This window comes from Lithobates pipiens, unplaced genomic scaffold (assembly GCF_037356315.1).
Source record: "Lithobates pipiens isolate NorthernLeopardFrog02 unplaced genomic scaffold, aLitPip1_a1.2 Scaffold_22, whole genome shotgun sequence".
Taxonomy (NCBI): Eukaryota; Metazoa; Chordata; class Amphibia; order Anura; family Ranidae; genus Lithobates; species Lithobates pipiens.
In genome coordinates, this window is record NW_027507784.1 from 100,284,077 (window position 1) to 100,303,187 (window position 19,111).

The 19,111-nt window shown below is 41.9% G+C and overlaps 1 protein-coding gene across 1 annotated transcript in view; it reads right to left on the reverse strand.

The window, feature by feature from the left end:
• SLC25A12 (solute carrier family 25 member 12) overlaps positions 1-19,111 on the reverse strand; it is a 216,866-nt gene that overhangs the window by 161,640 nt on the left and 36,115 nt on the right. Inside the window, exons 3-4 of the mRNA XM_077447999.1 lie at positions 10,852-10,994; positions 1,761-1,876 (exon numbers count right to left, since the gene is read on the reverse strand). Of these exons, the coding sequence (XP_077304125.1) occupies positions 1,761-1,876; positions 10,852-10,994 (259 nt within the window). The remainder of the gene's footprint in view (positions 1-1,760; positions 1,877-10,851; positions 10,995-19,111) is intronic.

Below are 19,111 nucleotides of genomic sequence, written 5' to 3' on the forward strand. Positions count from 1 at the left end.
TTTATATTTATCAGGTGATCTGGCCAGCGCCAGCGCGGTCCGATAGGACATTTTCTGTCGGAATGTCCGACCATGTGTAGAAGGGCTAAGATGTACAGTATGGTAAGAACAGTTGCCCCACAAATAAAAAAAAAGGTGCAATGCTGTGTGTATAATTGTACACTTCATAGAAAAAAAATTAGAAAACGTAATATCCCATAAATATCAGATTCTGTATACATTCAATTATGTAATTATTACACAGAAAAGAATAACTTCATCTGTACAGAATTAGAAGTCAATTAGTAAGGCAATTAACCCTGTAATAGAACAGAATGATATCTGTGTGTTACCCCTTTAATATTGCCTCCCACTGTCAGTGAAGGTCACATTCATAATCATAGGCGATTGGATAAAAGTTTCAGTTTTTGAGCTCAGACGCACAATTCAGGGTATCTTAACCAAAAAAAAAAGGTAAAATGTGAGAATGCAGTAAGAAATATTTACCAAATCCATTAACATTGCTTCACGACATACTGCCGCCTCAAAAAAAAAAAAAGTTCACAAATACATGTTATATTTCTCACAGGATTTATTGAATCAAAGTATCTGAAAGAAAAAAACATCTCTTGTAAACTCCAAAGAGAAGTTTACGTTAAAAACGTATAAAAATTATAGTTTCCCCATCAAATATATGTCCCTATATTTGTCCCAACTTTGTGTCTTGATGTAGGTTCTAACCCTTTCCTGTGCTAACTGAGTTGATTTACTAAAATCAAATACTTTACTTTGCAATGGAATTTCTACTTTGCGAGAGAGATTTTTCCCTTAGTGAATGAGGTGAAGGAAAATGGTGGATACCCAAACATGTGCAAAGAAAATAAAATAAAAAAGTCAACAGTGCTTTATGTCATTCACTAAGCTAAATTCCCTTGCACAGTGAATAGCCTATTTGTCTTTAGTAAATTAACCCCAACTAGAGAAATAAAAAGAAGAGAATAGAAGAAGAAGGAGAAGGAGAAGAAGAAGGAGGAGAATAAGGAGATGAAGAAGGAGAAGGAGAAGGAAAATGAGATGAAGAAGGAGATAAAGAAGGAGAAGAGTAAGGAAAAGGAGAAGAAAAAGGAGGAGAAGGAGAAGAAGAGGAGGAGAAGAAGAAGGAGAAGAAGGAGGAGAAGAAGGAGATGAAGAAGGAGAAGGAAAAGGAGATGAAGAAGGAGATAAAGAAGGAGAAGAGTAAGGAGAAGGAGAAGAAAAAGGAGGAGAAGGAGAAGAAGAAGGAGGAGGAGAAGGAGAAGGAGAAGAAGAAGGAGGAGAAGGAGAAGGAGAAGAAGAAGGAGAGGGAGATGAAGAAGAAGAAAAAGGAGAAGGAGGAGGAGAAGAGTCAATGAAGGAAAGAAAATGGCTAATAGGTGCAAAACAGACGTTTATATTTTGTCATTTACAATTTACATTTTTGTGTTGTTTTGTTGCAGACTCACAGCACATGTAAACTACCATCTTCAGCTGTTGGGAAAAGGGAAGTTTTGAATAGCGAACACTATTAAAGGAAAAATTATAGTCATTTAAACATTTATGTTCCCTGAACTTGCCTAAGCTATAAAAGCTTGGGGTTCACTTGAGCTTTTAATCGGGCAAGCAGAAACTGAAAAGTGACCCTGTGATCTACAAACTGTTCTTATTTGATTTATTTAGGTAGTAGTGGCCTTTGCAGGATACATTAACTTCCCACCTGAAATCTAATTTAATGATGTCCGTGCATGCCATTTATCGACACTTACCGAAAGTGACCTCCCCCAAGGCGTTCTTATCAAATAACTGGTAAGCCACAATGAACATAGCATCTGGGGCACACAACACCGACTCGAATGCCAGGAACTCCTGGAAGGAGATCAACCTGCGGATAACAAAATAAATACAATAAATACACTTTGTCAGGCAGGGTAAAAGAGGAGCTAGGCAGCGGAGGGCTCAAGTTAACAAAGTGGTACATTCTGTAAACATTTTCTGTACTGTTATCTAGCCGCCAATCTGTGCACTTGTTCGCCTTTTACCTAATGCATTATTGTAGCGTGTTATCTTATGTCAGAGCCCACATGTGTTGACAGAGATTTAAACAGATGGAATTCCAGCATGGGAAGCAAAAAGACTAATGTACTGCTCAGGTAACACAGTCTTGCCATTTCCGATTTACATTTTGGTAGTAAGTCGATCTAATGGAATTGGATTGTAATGAAACACCAATGCTTTCTGAGGAGGTTTCCAAAATGTGAACTGTTACTAGTTACATCAATCCTGAAGATTTACATTTTAAAATCATGATATTTGGGCATGTGATAGGACTACAGGACATCTATACTTGGTTGGTACCGTGTGAGACAACAATCCCCACGTAGAGGAAAAAAAAAGAAGAATTCAGCATGAACAGTTGTGTTGGTATATATATATGTTTTAAGTAGATGAGTAGATATGGGCACTGACAGTAAAGGGCCCCATTCAAAGAAATGGTTTGGGTTTCCCTTTGATGACCACCATTGTTTTTACATTTACATGGATTGTTCTAGATCACAGGTGGTAAACACAAGGCCTGCCAGGCCTTGTCATGGCCGCCAGCCTCCACCTCCTGTTCTCACCAGCCGCTTTCCGCTGTCACGAACAGGCCTCCTTGGCAACCAGAGTAAACACTTCCTCTGCTCTCCTCATCAGGCTCCCCAGCGGCATCGGGTGTGTGTGTGTGTAGCTGCGCTCATGCTCGGTCGGTCCGGCATAGCCTGTCATTGGCAGAAGTACCTGATGGCTCCGGCGGCTTGGCTGTGTGTTCTAATCTACATCCAGTGGATGCATCTTGAGTGAGGGGTTTTGAGGACTTGTAGCAGTACTGGCCATGAAAGCATTCTTGTAAATGTCATCTTTCACCACGTAGGGAAGAGTACAGATGGGAGATTTGCTTTGGAAGGTTAGGGGGGACGGGGGGCACTGTGGAGTTGTGTAGAAAGATGTGTTTAGAGGTGGGGGGATGGAGGCAGAGTGCTGGGTGCAGGGGTCAGAAACCAGGACGAGAGGTGGAAGTGAGATATCGCACATGGGCACAGCGCATCCATCAACCCTGCCCTCTGTACGTTGCACACCCCTGAATCCCTGCCCTCTGTACGTTGCACACCCCTGAATCCCTGCCCTCTGTGCGTTGCACACCCCTGAATCCCTGCCCTCTGTACGTAGCGCACCCCTCACTCCCTGCACTCTGTATGTAGCACACCCCTCACTCCCTGCACTCTGCACGTAGCGCACCCCTCACTCTCTTCACTCTGTATGAAGCGCACCCCTGAATTCCTTGTAGCAGTACTGGCCATGAAAGCATTCTTGTAAATGTCATCTTTCACCACATAGGGAAGAGTACAGATGGGAGATTTGCTTTGGAAGGTTAGGGGGGACGGGGGGCACTGTGGAGTTGTGTAGAAAGATGTGTTTAGAGGTGGGGGGATGGAGGCAGAGTGCTGGGTGCAGGGGTCAGAAACCAGGACGAGAGGTGGAAGTGAGATATCGCACATGGGCACAGCGCATCCATCAACCCTGCCCTCTGTACGTTGCACACCCCTGAATCCCTGCCCTCTGTACGTTGCACACCCCTGAATCCCTGCCCTCTGTGCGTTACACACCCCTGAATCCCTGCCCTCTGTACGTAGCGCACCCCTCACTCCCTGCACTCTGTATGTAGCACACCCCTCACTCCCTGCACTCTGCACGTAGCGCACCCCTCACTCTCTTCACTCTGTATGAAGCGCACCCCTGAATTCCTGCACTCTGTACGAAGCACACCCCAACTCCCTGCACCCTGTATGACGCACACCTCTCACTCCCTGCACTCTGTACGAAGTGCACCCTTCACTCCCTGCACTCTGTACGTAGCGCACTCCTCACTCCCTGCCCTCTGTACATAGCGCACCCCTGAAACCCTGCCCTCTGTACATAGCGCACCCCTGAATCCCTGCCCTCTGTACATAGCGCACCCCTAAAACCCTGCCCTCTGTACATAGCGCACCCCTGAAACCCTGCCCTCTGTATGTGGCACGCCCCTCAATCCTGCACTTCTTACATAGCACATTCCTGAACCCTGCTCTCTCTACATAGCACACTGCTGAACCCTGCACGTAGCATAATCCTGAACTCTGTACGTAGTGTGACCCAGATACAACCAGCCTTTTGAGGGCAACCACACTGCTGATGTGGCCCTTGATGAAATCGAGTTTGACACCCTTGTTCTAGACCTTCCTGGACAAAGGTTACTTCTGCCTTCAGTAGTATCAATTTTGGTGTGGTAACTCATGCAAACAGACCCAATTGCCTGCAGCCAAAACATCTGCTTTCCAACGAAGTTTTTTTTAAAACATTAAGGTGATCATCAGAGCTATAAACTGACCTGTTCCATCCCAACCACATTTCTCTTTGTGGCTTCATCCACAACTTTTGATGGGCAGTCTTTAAATTTTTTTGCCCCAGTGAAGGAGCAGAGTATGCACAAGCCATTTTGTTCACCCCTGCAGTCAACTCATTTGAATTCTTAATGGCAATATCCAGTACATTTGCCAGGTCTGAGCCGCCCCCCCCCACACACACACAGACACACGTCTTCTACTGCTGTGTTCCTAAAATAAATGGGGCTTTATTTAGTATATGGTTAGACAATGGTGTAGTTAATCACCCATTGTTTTTTCTAAATCTGCCAGGTCTCTATGAGAAAGATATACTCAGTGTAGGAACTGAGTTGGTAGTTGGTAGAGACATACCCAAAAAGACTTGAAGCTGTAATTGAAGCAAAATGTGGTTCTACAAAGTATTGACTCAGGGGTTGAATAAAAATGCACACCACACTTTTCACATATTATTTATTTGTAAAAAACATTGAAAGGTTTGCAGTTGTGACATACTCTTTCCATTTTCGGATGATGGATTGAGCGGTGCTTCGTGAGATGTTAAAAGCTTGGGATAATATATATATATTTTTTCCAAATGTTTTTATTGGTAAGATCAAACAAAATGACATGGTACATTACACATTGTACAGATTGCGTCAACATAGTTAAATTGTTAACATCAACTAAGAATATTGTATAAAGGTCTTGTGGTTTCTGAAACAGAAGTCCCAACATTTTCCTTGGCATGTGGGATCAAATCTCTTGTTTTGTAGCAGAGTATGTCTTACGTCGGCTTTCAGATAGATGTGTGATGTGGAGGATTGTTTTGATGTTGGCTCTTGCTGAGCATATTGTGTTTAGGGGGCTTATTAGGAAGTGCCACCCAGTAGGAGTGTTTTGTGGTTGAGTGCTCAGGTATGATCTGTGGTTTTTCTTGGTGGGCGGGGGTTATGTTGTTTCTTTTGGGTCTGTTTGATGTGCCTTGTTAGGAACTTATGTGTGGTATGTGGGTTACATTTGTCATTGATTGTTCGATGATACCTAGGATATCGGATTGAGGGTGAGGGGGAAACAGCTGGTGGGGAGTGTAGAAGAAAAGGGGGTGAGTAAGTGGGGGGTTGTCGATTTGTTGTGGAGTGGGGGAGGGGTCAAGGGGGGTATGTGGGAGGGGGCAGGGGTGTAGGTCTTTGTGGTTGACCTTACCAGCTGACTCTTGACTCTCTCCCCAGGTGCTTGCATTCTTTGAAATTACCGTTTGGTTTACTGCTTCGTGGGGGTGGGGCGGCCTATCTAGTAGTAGGGCTCCAGTAGATCTGCAGAGAGTTTCCATAGAGGAGGTGCGTCTTTTCTGAGTTATTTTCCAGTGTGTTCTCTCGTCTGTCTTTAAGGTGGTTGTGTGTTTAGTTGGGAGAATTCTGTCATTGCTTGAAAATGAGTCCAACAGGCCCATTTTGTTCCAAATTTTTCTGGGGTGTCCCATGGGCTCTGAATGAGTTCCTCCATTTCTGCTATTTTTTTGATTCTTCTAAACCATTGCTTAATTGATGGGCTGGTTTGGGTCTTCCAATGAACAGGGATGCATTGTTTACCTGCATTGATCATATGCATCGCTAACGATTTGTGGTAGGATGAATGAGGTAGATGCGTATGGTGTAGAAGGAATTGTGTCGGGGTCATTTGTAGGTCAAGAGATGTAACGTGCGATGTGATGCGATGAACATCTTTCCAAAAGTCCTGGATACGTAGACATGTCCACCATATGTGCAGGAGTGTGCCTCGTTCTTCAAGACATCTCCAGCATGTCTCTGGTATGATGGACTTGAATTTGTGCAGGAGGGTATGGGTGCGGTACCAGCGTGTTTGTATTTTATAGCCGTTCTCTTGCGTGGACACATTAATGGAGCCCTTGTGTATATTCATGTATATCTTTCCCCAATCTTCTGGGGACAGTAAGATAGAGAGATCTTTTTCCCAGGCTTTGCACATTGTTGAATGGTTGGGTTGGTGGTCCATAAAGAGGAGGGAGTGGGTTGTAGATATGAGGCGAGTTTGGGGTGATGCTTGTGTACACATTCTTTCAAAGGGAGTCAGATCTCTAGAGCAGGGGTAATTTTTGTCCAGCGATTTGAGGAAATGTGTGATTTGTAAGTATGTCCATGCTGGGATTGGGGGTCTATCTAGCAATGTAGCTATTCGTGAGCTTCGGCATACTTTTCCTTGTTCAAAAAATTGGTGTGTTCGTATTTGGGGATGTGGCCAGAACTGTCGAAGAAAGTCATTAGACATACCCAGGGGGAAGTCTGGGTTCATCCATATTGGGGTCATGGTGCGCACTCTGAAGACGGAATTACGAAACGCGTAAGGGCGTGGTCACACGAATTGTTTGGTCGGCAATAGCAGACGAACACCCAGGACTCTACTAGCAGGCAGTTTAAAGGAACAGATCGGCCTGGCGTTGAGACGTTCGTGGTGCATTGTTGACAGTATTTTATGCTATCTGATTATTATTTGAAGTAAGCACATTATGTAAAAAGGTGGGGAGAGGGCATTTTTATTAAAGGGTATAACACTATACCAGTCCCCTTGTATTTTTACATGCTTACGTATAATGAGGAGAGCACGTTAGAGAGCGGTGGAGAAAGGAGGATTGAAGAGGTGGCCACACTGAAAGATCCAACACATATAGGCTCTGTTGCAGTGGTGCTCTGGTAAGCAGCCATTTATGTGGGTACACACGTTGGTGGAAACGGTGACGGTGTAGGACAGACACCCAATACTCATGGAACACATCTTCACGGGGAAAGATATCACCTTACCTTGATGTGTCTCCACTGGAAGGGCTCTCTCTCATATGTGTTTTATTTTGGTCGATCTTGATTTTTATTGTCGGTTAAGCATGGTTGTTATAAGTGTGGTTTAACAAAAACAATAGATTTGCATTTTTGATAATGGTAGGAGAAATCATTTAGATTATTTAGTAGAGCGCTGTTAGTGTTTGATGCATAGGGTCAACCACATTGTGTAGTATTGTTTTTTTAAGATATAACAGCTGCTAAACACTAAAGAGGAGAGAATATCTCATAAGACTTAGTGACAACAGTTTACTTTCATACAGGAGCACTGGGTTCAGGTTTTGATGTAATATTTTATATTGTATACATTCCTGAAATTTTGTTGAGATCTAGAAATAGAAAAAAAATTTAATCTTTCCAACGGAATCAATTTCTATCGGGAAAACCATTCGTCTGTATGCTGTTCCTACGGTCCAAAAACAATACAAGGGCAGCTATTGGCTACTGGCTATTAAACTTTCTTTTTCTAGTCCCGTTGTACGTCACCACGTTCTAAACGATCGGAGTTTGGTGTGATCATGTGTAGGCAAATCCGTTTTGGCGGAACTCCGTTGGAAATACCGTCAGTTTATATCAACAGTAAAAACGGTCATGTGTACGTGGCATAAGTGTGAGAGTTGCTTGTTGCAGTGTTATAGTGGGGACTCAACAAAGGCCATATGAGAATTCTGTAGAGAGCCCACTGCTCCCAAATAGAGTGCAGCACCTCTGGATGGGAACAGACTTTTCTGCTTGGGCAGCTTTTAAAACAAATAATGAAGAAACTGAAAATGTACGGTGTGGAAGTAACTGAAGTTTAATGACATAATTTAAAATTTCAAACTGCAACTGGGCTTTTACAAAAAAAATATGAAATCATGCTTACCATTGTACAAATAAGTAAAGGCAGAGAGGAGCACAGGAATAGTTAGGTAAGGTCTGGGATATGTTGAATTCTCTTCCTTCAATAAAATAGATACTGGACATAACAGTTTTTGTTTCTGTACAAATATTTTATGTATATGCATGAAAAGATGTATGTATGAATGACTACATGACCTGGGAAATGTCGTGGTAAACACAGCCAGGAGAGCAGGTTCTTCTTGGACAAAAAGTCATTGCGGTGAGCTAAGTGGCTAAGTCGGTGGTAGTTCCTACTGGAGTACCTAAGACATGTAAGGGCCATGCAGTGATTTTATTAAAAAAATAAAAATAAAAAATAAAAAAGAGTAAATTCTTACTAAGCAGATCACAGTTATTTTTTATGACATCACGAACACGTCCATTTTACGGCAATTTGAAGCTCGGTTCCTCAGTGTTTGAAAAGCGTTTCATGTAAGTGATCAGCTCGCCAGCAACAACTGCTCCTCAATGATGGAGGAATAGACCTTCTGTTATGAGGCTGGAGGAAGAAATCATTTGCCTACAAGTGCGCCGAGATCAACACACTTGTCATCCATTGACATCTACAAGTCCCTCTGGTGGACTCCGGTGAATGGATGCCGTGGCTGTGCAGGCACAGCCACATCAAATTCAAAAATAAAGTCTGCATTAGACATGTGTAGCACAGAAAAATTCATATACGCCCTTAACAACCGATGACTTCCTCGCTGAGAGCTGAAATGTAAACAAAAGAATGCCAGAAATAGAAAAATTTGAAAAAAACAGGCACTCTTTTGTTTACATTTCAGTTCTCAGCAGGGAAGCCATCAGTTGTTAAGGGCGCAGCGTCCGGCTTCTCAGCCTGCTCCTTAACAACCAGCTATTCTTCACACGGAATTGGAATCGGTCGATTATTTTTCAACTGATCTGAAGTCGATTCATTCTGCAAATTTGGAATTTGTTAGAAACCAGATAAACGATACATAATTAACCACTTCAGCCCAGATTTGGCTGCTCAATGACAGGCCACTTTTTTGCGATACGGCACTGCGTCGCTTTAACTGACAATTGTGCGGTCATGCAATATTGTACCCAAACAAAATTGATGTCCTTTTTTTCCCACAAATAGAGCTTTCTTTTGGTGGTACTTGATCATCTCTGCAGTTTTTATTTTTTGCGCTATAAACAAAAAAAGAGCAACAGTTTTGAAAAAAAAAACACAATATTTTTTGCTATAATAAATATCCCCAATATTTTATTTAAAAAAAAAAGCAAATTTTTTCTTCAGATTAGGCCGATATGTACACTTCTACATATCTTTGGTAATAATCCAAAAAAAATAAAAATAAAATCGCAGTAAGTGTATATTGATTGGTTTGCGCAAATAGTTATAGCATCTACAAAATAGGGGATAGGTTTATGGCACTTTTATTATTATTATTATTATTTTTAACTAGTAATGGCGGTGATCTGTGATTTTTATCGGGACTGCGACATTATGGCGGACACTTGACACATTTTTGGGACTACTGACAATTATACAGCATTCAGTGCTATAATATGCACTGATTACTGTGTAAATGTCACTGGCAGGGAAGGGGTTAACACTAGGGGGCAATCAAGGGGTTAACTGTGTTCCCTAGTGTGTGTTCTAACTGTGGGGGGAGGGGACTGACTATAGGAGATGACAGATCCCTGTTCCTAGCTAGTAGGAACTTGCGATCTGTCTCTCCTCAGCTCATAGAACAGGGATTTGTGTGTTTACACACACACACACACACACACACACACACACACACACACACGTCCCTGTTCTGGCTCTCGTGCACGCGATTGCGCGTGACCGCAGGCCACGCGCATCGGCACCTGCAGAGTAAAGCGGGCGCGGCTATCCCACTTAATGGAGCCCCATGTACAGCTACGACGGCTCAAGGGATAGTGCCGACTTGCCGCAGTATAATGACGGCGGCTGGTCGGCAAGAGGTTAAATGATCTGAGGTTAAATGAAATAGATTTTATTCAGAGATTCCGACACATCCGAACCACCAAAAATAGGTCCGAATTTACATTTGCACATTGCACATGTCTACTCTGCATTCACACCAGCATATTCGCGGTGATTTTCACACTTCTTCCAGGACACCTTTTACACTTTACAAGCTTTGCACAAGCGTTTTTGAACGTGTACGATTTTGCTGTTTGTTTCCCAACCTGGGAAAGGGGAAGGCAGCAAAAGAAATTTGTGAAAACATGTGGGTCACTTTACAGGTGTTCCCGCTGAAGTCTCTAGGATCAAAAATGCCTGATTATGGTAAAAAAAAACAAAAAAAAAAAACACTCATATACTTCTTTGAGCATTAGGCATTGAGAGTACAATCAACTGAGCTTTGAAATCTGAGCAGGCACAATTACAAACAATGGGATTCTGAAGGCTCGGCTATGAGCATCATCAATGCTGACAGACAAGCCTGTTGCTTGTAAATAAATAGATGGACACACCTAGACCTGCTCACTGTTTTGTGGATGTACAACACTGTCTGTTGTTGAAACACTCCCACTGTGATCTGCAGTGTCTGGGAGGGGTAGCACGTGAGACACAAATAAAGGAGGATTTGGCTCAGTCAAGGGAGGTGAAGGAAGCTTTTTGCCTATTTTATGAGGCTCGTGCATCACACAATAACTTGATTTGGTATTTGTTTCGACTGTCATACAGAAGCCGTTCCTACAAGTTGTGGAATTAGTCTTACCCATCTTTGGTCTGGTCAGCAACCCCTCCTAGTAGCTCTACAGTCTTGGGATTGTGGTGAGGATCTGTGTGCAGCCCGAGGTATCTCTGCACAAAGTCAGATGGTGTCATGTAATCTTCCCCATCTTTCCTAATGCTGGCATACTAAGAAAAGCACAAAAAGAAGGAATGAGCATGTTAATGGACAGGAATACAAAGGATACATTACAAGCTCTGAAATCCTTATGTAGACATTAAGAAAAGGAACACTGCAAAAGAACATTTAGATAATTTCATAATGCACTTGCTTGAAAAAAGAACCATTATTAAAAAAAAAAAAAAAGTTTCAATCTCTATTAAAATATGAATAAAGTATTCTGTATGGCTTTATGTAAGTCTTGGCTTTCTGTACATCTTACATTTATGAGACAAATGTAACTGTATCTAGAAATATATTCTGATACCTGTAAGAAGTGATCACTTTTATGGAACAAGGGTCCTGATAAATTAGGCTATACAGTGGCCTCTCTAGTCATTATATCACATGGGATCACACAGCTCAAGTGACCACTTTACTGCGATTTAAGTGCAAAAGCAGTCTAAACAATCAGACCAAAGATATCTCATGTGTACAGTGTCAGTTGTCCATAGTAACCCAACTATCTTTTAGGGCTCATTTCGACTACAGTGTAGATTACCGAACCCACAAACCGTTTGTAAACCGGGAGCAATGCTCTATCCCTTAGACAACACTACAGGGTGCATCCCTGCTGTAAATGCATTGCGCAGTTATAGTGCACTCCCGTATACATCAGTTTGAATACATCTTACATAGCAAAGTGGAAGGACAGGCGTCTTCTGGAGGCATCTAACTATCACACTGTAGCTGCATTTTGAAAGGTTTCCAATGTCAATGATCAATTAAACTAAAAAATAGAAGCCTCTTCATCTAAGCCTTCCAGTGAACCCAGAACTTGCCCTTCTGGGTATTCATGACAATGACCAAAGATTGCACCATATGAAAGATGAATCTCTTATTTGTTTTATTGTGGCAAGAAAGAACTCTTGTTTAACTGGGCCTCGGTTTCTTCACCTACGGTGTCGTTCTAGGAGTCCATTACAGAGGCTGGGAGTCCATTCAACAACGGCTGAGAATTCCAGGAGCCAGGATGTCACCCATTGTACCAAGCTGGACCAGTATATAGTGAAATTATATTTCTGCGTCAGTATATACTATCATGGCGCAAAAGTTGCAAAAATGGTTATATTGAGAACGTTGTAATAAAAGCTTATTTACAATAATTACTGAAGCTGAAACAGATGCACCAAAATCTGTGGCCTTGATAATGAAATGATGTGTCAGGAGAAGAGTCTCCAGCAATTTTATATGGAATTATCACCAGACATTAATAAAAGTGATTGAGCTCCCTTCGCTGTTATGTGTAGTCTGTTAATGCTGATATGCTCATTACAGTAAAAAAGCAGGTGCCGAATATAAGAGCCTGGAACCTATTGCCAGAATTACCCTCCAGGGTCAATGTGTCATTGACAGAACTCGCTTTGCTGCCAATAAGTGTGATCCAGATTTTTTGGATGCTGATCTGTGCTGTTCACTTTGTAGCAGATCTCTATGCCGTCATACAGTGAGGAGTGTCCTTTGTGTGAATGGCAGAAATTTAGATGCTGCAAGGTTTATGCCCATTCACTTTCTGTCAAAACAAAGGGACCATGTGCTTTGAGGTATGCTGCATGGCGTGCGAATGTCCTGACAGACTGCACAATGTATTCAGAAAGCACGAACATGTTGGGGCATATCAGGACAGATGGGATATTGATAAGATACAGCGAGTCCAGGCAACAAAAATGCTGCAAGGTCTGGAGGATAAAACATATCAGGAGAGACTGGAGAAACGTATTCTGTAAAACCTTTGAGGAATGAAAGAACACAACTAAAACCTTTAAATATATTTGCCCCCATTCACACCTGAGCACAATTCCCAAAGAGAAAGAATGCTCAACATAAAGAATTCCATTGTTTTCAATGGGCCTCGATTTACACCTGCGTGATGTATTGTTTGTCGCCTGAAGCTTAAAAAAAGTACATGAGCTTCTTTGGGGCAGAAACCCCTTAAACACGAATAGGAGCGCCTTAAAAACACAAAGGGGGGTTATTTACGAAAAGCAACTCCACTTTGCACTACAAGTGCACTAAAGTGCACTTGGAAGTTCAGTTGCTTTAAATTTGAGGGGTAGATCTGAAATGAGGGGAAGCTCTGCTGATTTTATCATCCAATCATGTGCAAGCTAAAATGCTGTTTTTTATTTTTCTTGCATGTCCCCCTCGAACCTACAGTGATTGCACTTGTAGTGTAAAGTGGATTTGCCTTTCGTAAATAACCCCCGAAGTCTAGCCACTAAAGTCTAGGTTCACATCTATGCATATGAGGTTGGTGTGTTTCTGCAACACGTTTTGCTATTTTTAACAAACAAACATTTAATGCATTTTGAAGCGTGCTTTTTTTTGGGCCAATAGCAAGCTACGTGTTGATGTTGCCAAGAGGAGGTGTCTATTGTCAAACAGAAAAATGTATATATATATATATATATATATATATATATATATATATATATATATATATATATATATAAAAATGTGGGTGTTTGGATGGAGGATTCTCAACCAGGCAGGTTGAGGGGCTCCAGTTTATTTGCTTATTTGGGAGGAAACTGGTCTGCCTGTCAGAGCAGACAGAGGGTCCAAGCTTGTGGGCTGGAAAAGAGTGCTGAGGTACTGGATGTACAGGAACTCTGTTATAGAGCCGAGAGGGCTGAAGCATAAGTCTGAGCCGCAGTGCTGCTAAAGAGAGCCAGGTGGCTTGGTATGTTTCGTTTTACTTACATTGTTGCTGTGGAAAGCTGAAACCCCTGTGTGGGCAACTCTTCTGTCAACGGACATTTTCTTTCTTTAATAAAAGTGGGCCTACATGCCCTTAAAAACTGCATATCTGGCCGACTCAGCTCACTGGTAAGCTCTACCCTTAAGCTAAAACAACCCCAATGTTACTAATATATATATATATATATATATATATATATATATATATACACACTCTATCTCTATCTATCTATCTAGATTCCATTGTACTCTATGGAGCTAAAAATGCACTGTGCTGCATGTAGAATAAAGTCCCTGCACCTTTATTAAAAAAAAAAAAAACGCATTGCAGGAAACTGCACAGATATGAATGGGACCCGTAAAAAATAAATTTTGAATGGATTGTAGTGTGTTTCTATAGATCTGCAAATGCACTTAAAAAGCACATAGATGTTAACTTTGCCTTACATGCAATTCTGCCCCTAGGATACTCCTGTACTACAAGTTTATAAAAATAAGTAGTGTATAAAATGTGTATAATATACAGTGTATAAAAATGTGTAAAAAACACACCTCTAAATAAACCAGCTATGTTCACACTAAGGGGTCGATTTACATATAAAAAAATTAATGTAAACCCAAATCTGCATATACATACAGTGAATTGGCAAAAAAACAAATGTTATTTAGGCTATTTTCTCTTCTGAGCAAATGTTCTTTTATTGTGAGCATTAGTAAAATATCCAATTATGGCCACTAGATGGCGATAAGGAGCACAGGAAATACATCTTTGTAACAATAAATACAATGAATCATTTCTGAGGAACAAGAGGGATTCCACTTTACAGCAGAGCTGGGCCATTCTATTTTACAGCAGGTTGGCCAATTGGTTACATTTATTTGCCAACTCCCTTTAGGGTTCGTTCACACAGTATGCGGTTACTGGTATTGTTCTGCACTGGATGGATGCTAGTCACCACTAGGGCACATATAAAATAATGGTGCGGTGACTTGTGGTAAAATACAAACATACTGTATTTTAGCACAGCTCACCACATGTGAGTGCACAGCATTGCAATACACTGCACTGCTGTGCAGAGGCATGAATGAAGTGTCACTTTGTGAACTTTGAGGAAAGTTACCAAAAAAATAATAATAAAAACTGTGTGCTGTGCATCACACTACCCACAAATTTCAGCTGAAACTGAAATCTGTTCGCACACTTGTGCTCTATAGAATTGCTACATGCTATCTCTTGTTATAAAAGACGCACATACTGTATTTCCAATGCTCCCCAGTGCCATTAAGCGGCCATAATGAGCTATTTTTACCACTGTCCTGTCTATACTAAAAGAACGTTTGCTCAAAAGAGAAAATAGCCTAAAGACTCATTGACGTGGGGCGTCAAATACAGTAGAGTACAGATGCGTGCGGGGTCTAGTTCTGCATGCATCTATATGCAGCATAATTAGAATGAATTGGGCCATTCAGACAGGTGTGCTGGGGGCTATGTAGAGCTGTGTTTAGCAGCATGTATTAAAAAAAAATAAAAAATCAGGGCCGCACAGATTCCAAGGTTTTAATGCACGTATGTGCGCAAAAGTGAGCAAACACATGTAAATGCACTTAAAGAGTCACTCCACCCAAGAGGGGAAGCTCTGCTTGTCTGCCTGCTCCCCCCTCCACTGCCACATTTGGTACCTTTTGGGGGCGGGTACCTGGTTTTTGGTTCGGGCCCCCCCTCCTCCTCCCACTGCAGCTTTCTAGGATACTTCATGGGTCCCATAAGACTGCGACCCATTTCCAAAGCACAGCACGCTTCGTACATGCACAGTAGAAAACCAGCTGTGAAGCCGCAAGGTGGCAGCACCAACATCCGAATCTACAGAATCTGCTCGGGTGAGGACACCGCTGGATTCCTGGACAGGTAAATGCCCTAACATTAAACGTCAGCCACTACAGTATTTCTAGCTGCTGACTTATTTTTTATTTTTATTTTTTTTTTTTGGGGGGGGGGGGGGGCTGGACCGCCGCTTTATGCACATGTAAACGTGTCTAAGCACACTTAAGTGCCATGGATATAAAGGAGTCTAAACACAGATAAATGCATGAAATGCAACATATACAGTATAAACTTGTCTTAATGAGTCTAAGCAGTGTGTGCTTTTCTGGCAGTAGGAGCCTGGGTGCCCTTCCAAAACATGGACATGTCCGTGTGAACAAGGCCTAAAGAAAATGTGTTTTTGCCCAATTTGCACAGAACAAATGTATGAATGCAGATTCACTGGATGAATGGCTATGCAAATTTTTATAAATAGACTCCTATGTGTGACTAGAGGTTTAAAGTATAACTAATTACAAAACTTTTTTTACATTTTGGACATGGAGAGGGAGTAACTCACTCAACAGGAAGCAAGCTCCAAGATAAGTAACATTGCCTCTGTGCAGGAGCTTCCTGTTATAAAGACCGGTCACTGCTACTCTTTCTCCTTGAGTGGTCTGGTCTCCACCCCTTTCTAAAGCTTTCTGCAGGAAGTCTGTAAAGGGTGGAGCCTGCTGTGCCCCTCCCACAGCTCTTCTCTCTGCACAATGTGCAGTACAGTGATGATGTCACCAGTAGGTCTACAAGGTAAAATCTTAAAGTCCAACTCCAGGAAACTCAAAAATAATTCTTTACAGTAGAGCTGCACCCACACTGCATGGATTAAAGTGATTGTAAAGATTTTTTTTTATTTTTAAATAACAAACATGTTATACTTACCTGCTCTGTGCAAATCCACTGCCCGTATCCTCCTCTTCTCATGTCCCTCTTCCCTGCTCATCCCTCCTGTTGAGTGCCCCCACAGCAAGCAGCTTGCTATGAGGGCACCCAAGCAGAGTCACAGCTCCCTGCCGTTTGGCCCCACCCCCTCACTCTCCCGATTGACTAACTGACTTTAAAATTGACTGCCAAGGGAGCCAGTGGCCTGTGATGTCCCCGCTAGTGGCTGCGTCCATCTTCACCCCTCTTCCTTTCCGGAGCCGTGGACTACAGCTCTGTTACTGGTCAGAGTTGCATGACATCACTCCCACGCATGTGCGCAGGAGCCGGTGGTCATGGCACAGGCCCTATAGAATGAAGTCTATTCAAGCGTATATGGTAATTAATCTTAATTAATATTTCCAGTACCTACAGGTAGCCCTTATTATAGGCTTACCTGTAGGTAAGAGTGGTGTGTAAAGATTTACAACCACTTTAAAGCATAGAATGCATTACGAATTTACAATAAAAAAAAAAAAAAAAAAAACACACCTTGTGCCTTTACAACTCATTTAATTGCTTGTATAGGTCTAGGGGGACATAGAAAAGAAGATATTCCTATGCAATCCTCTGTGCTGCTAGACTGGTCCCCACAGCGTCTTCTCCCCCACGCTCCAATGGTCTATGGTCTTCAGGTTATCAAGACCAATGCAGAGTACATAGCCCTGCAGAGGACATGATCTTGCAGAGGGGCAGCCCACCACCAGAGTGTGATGGAAGGCAGGATCAGGTATTAAAGTGAAAAAACTCTCCCGTAGACTAAAGACAAATAGTTAACCCTTGCAGTTTGGGTGCAGCCCAAGTTTCCCATACTTGGGCTTTAGGTAATTTTTTATCCTTTGTGGTTATTGAGGAATATATTTACATAAAGATTTTTGTGGCTAGAGTTCAGTTTTAAACAATCCTAGAATAAACATAGGTCTAACCACAGGAAGAAAAAAAAAAACAAGCAGGATTGATGGACCACTTGCTTTTATGCGACTTCTAGCAACATCTATTAGGCTTAGCAGTTTCAGTGGAGATCTATTTTAAATAGGAGAGTGTAGTCTAGAAAAAGTATCTGGCATGCAGATAAGAGCCTATTCACACCAGAATGCAGTGTGCCACAGTGCATATTTTTTGTGCGTTTATGCACACTACTTTAGGCAGCCCATTCAAGCTTAAAGTGGTTGTAAAACTCAGACATGAAATACAAACAAAGCATATCCCTTTATAGTGTATACTTGTCTCAATTAATTGTCTCATTTATGTCTGCTGTTTCGTTCCATTGCTATCAGCATGAATCACTTCTGACAACTTTTCCTGACACCAAGATAAAAATGGTGATGAGAGGGATCTCCAGCTGATTGATATCCTCAGATCTGTTAATGTGTGGAAGGGGGTGTGTCTCTTCTCTCCAATCAGCTCTCAGAGCTCTCCGCACCGAGCCCTACAGAGTGTAATTTCAGCTCTCCACCCCCTTTTTTCTAAGATTTCAGAAAAGCTTTCTAAATTCTGGACTTTCAATGGCTGTAGAGAAGATAACACTGGAGATAAACTAGTACAACTTATGTTAGAGGATTTGTTTCATCTTTATACATCACCTGAGGATGATCACATGTAAGGGTTTACAGCCACTTCAATGGGCTGCTATGTATCGCAACACAGACTGCGCTTTTTTCGCAATACAACACAACACACAGGAGACTGTGCTTTGATGAACTGCAGCGCAAAAGCATTCAAAAGGCATGTTAGGGTGCTATTTACAATATTGCCAAAGAAACATGCTGCAGCCACATTACATACAAATATTGTATATACCCTGCCGATCAATAAGTACACCAAAAAACTGCCAACAGTCATGTAGCTTGTTCAGTTTGGGTGTAATTCTCAAGCAGATCCCAACATGTTTCAGATGATAATTTCCTTCTTCAGGGTAAATGTGGGGTAGATTAGTTTTAAAAGTAACATGCAACATGTTTGTTAAGGCTCCATTCACACTTGTACGACTTCAAAGTGGCGCAGATTTTGGGGTGTAACTTTGACGCAACTTTAGATGATTGGAACTTCGATTCGATTTGGGTTTTGACTAGGGCTGTGGAAATTAAAGATTAATTATTCGATTCATCGATTAATTTTTTTGATCAATCAAAAATTATTTTGACTCCTCCACCCCCCTTCCCCAAGTGCCTCTGTCTGCCAATGAAGGGAAGGGGGGAGGAGTCCGGTGACGTTGAAGTTCTGATTGAACGTAATGCATACGGGGGAGTAGCTATGCATGACGTCACCCGCTGCTGCCCTATGGAACTAAAATGATTGTCGCCTTTACAAGCTGTGTTTTTATCATCTTTATGTGAGTAGTTTGTGTTTGAACAAAAAAATGTAATCTTATACTCAAGCGATGAGCCCTTAGATCTTTCTTTCTACCCATGACCTGGCGTCCTTGCTGAGATCTAAGGAAACGTAAGAGAAGTTTATGGTCCATGTTAAACCTTTTGATACCCGCGTGCATGACCACCTGTTTGCACAGGGGTCCATGCCATAAGGTGAGAGTGATTAGTTAGACCAGAGGTGAAGGGATTGTCACGCTACTGTGGAAAAAAAAAATTACTTGTGTCAGTGCTACAG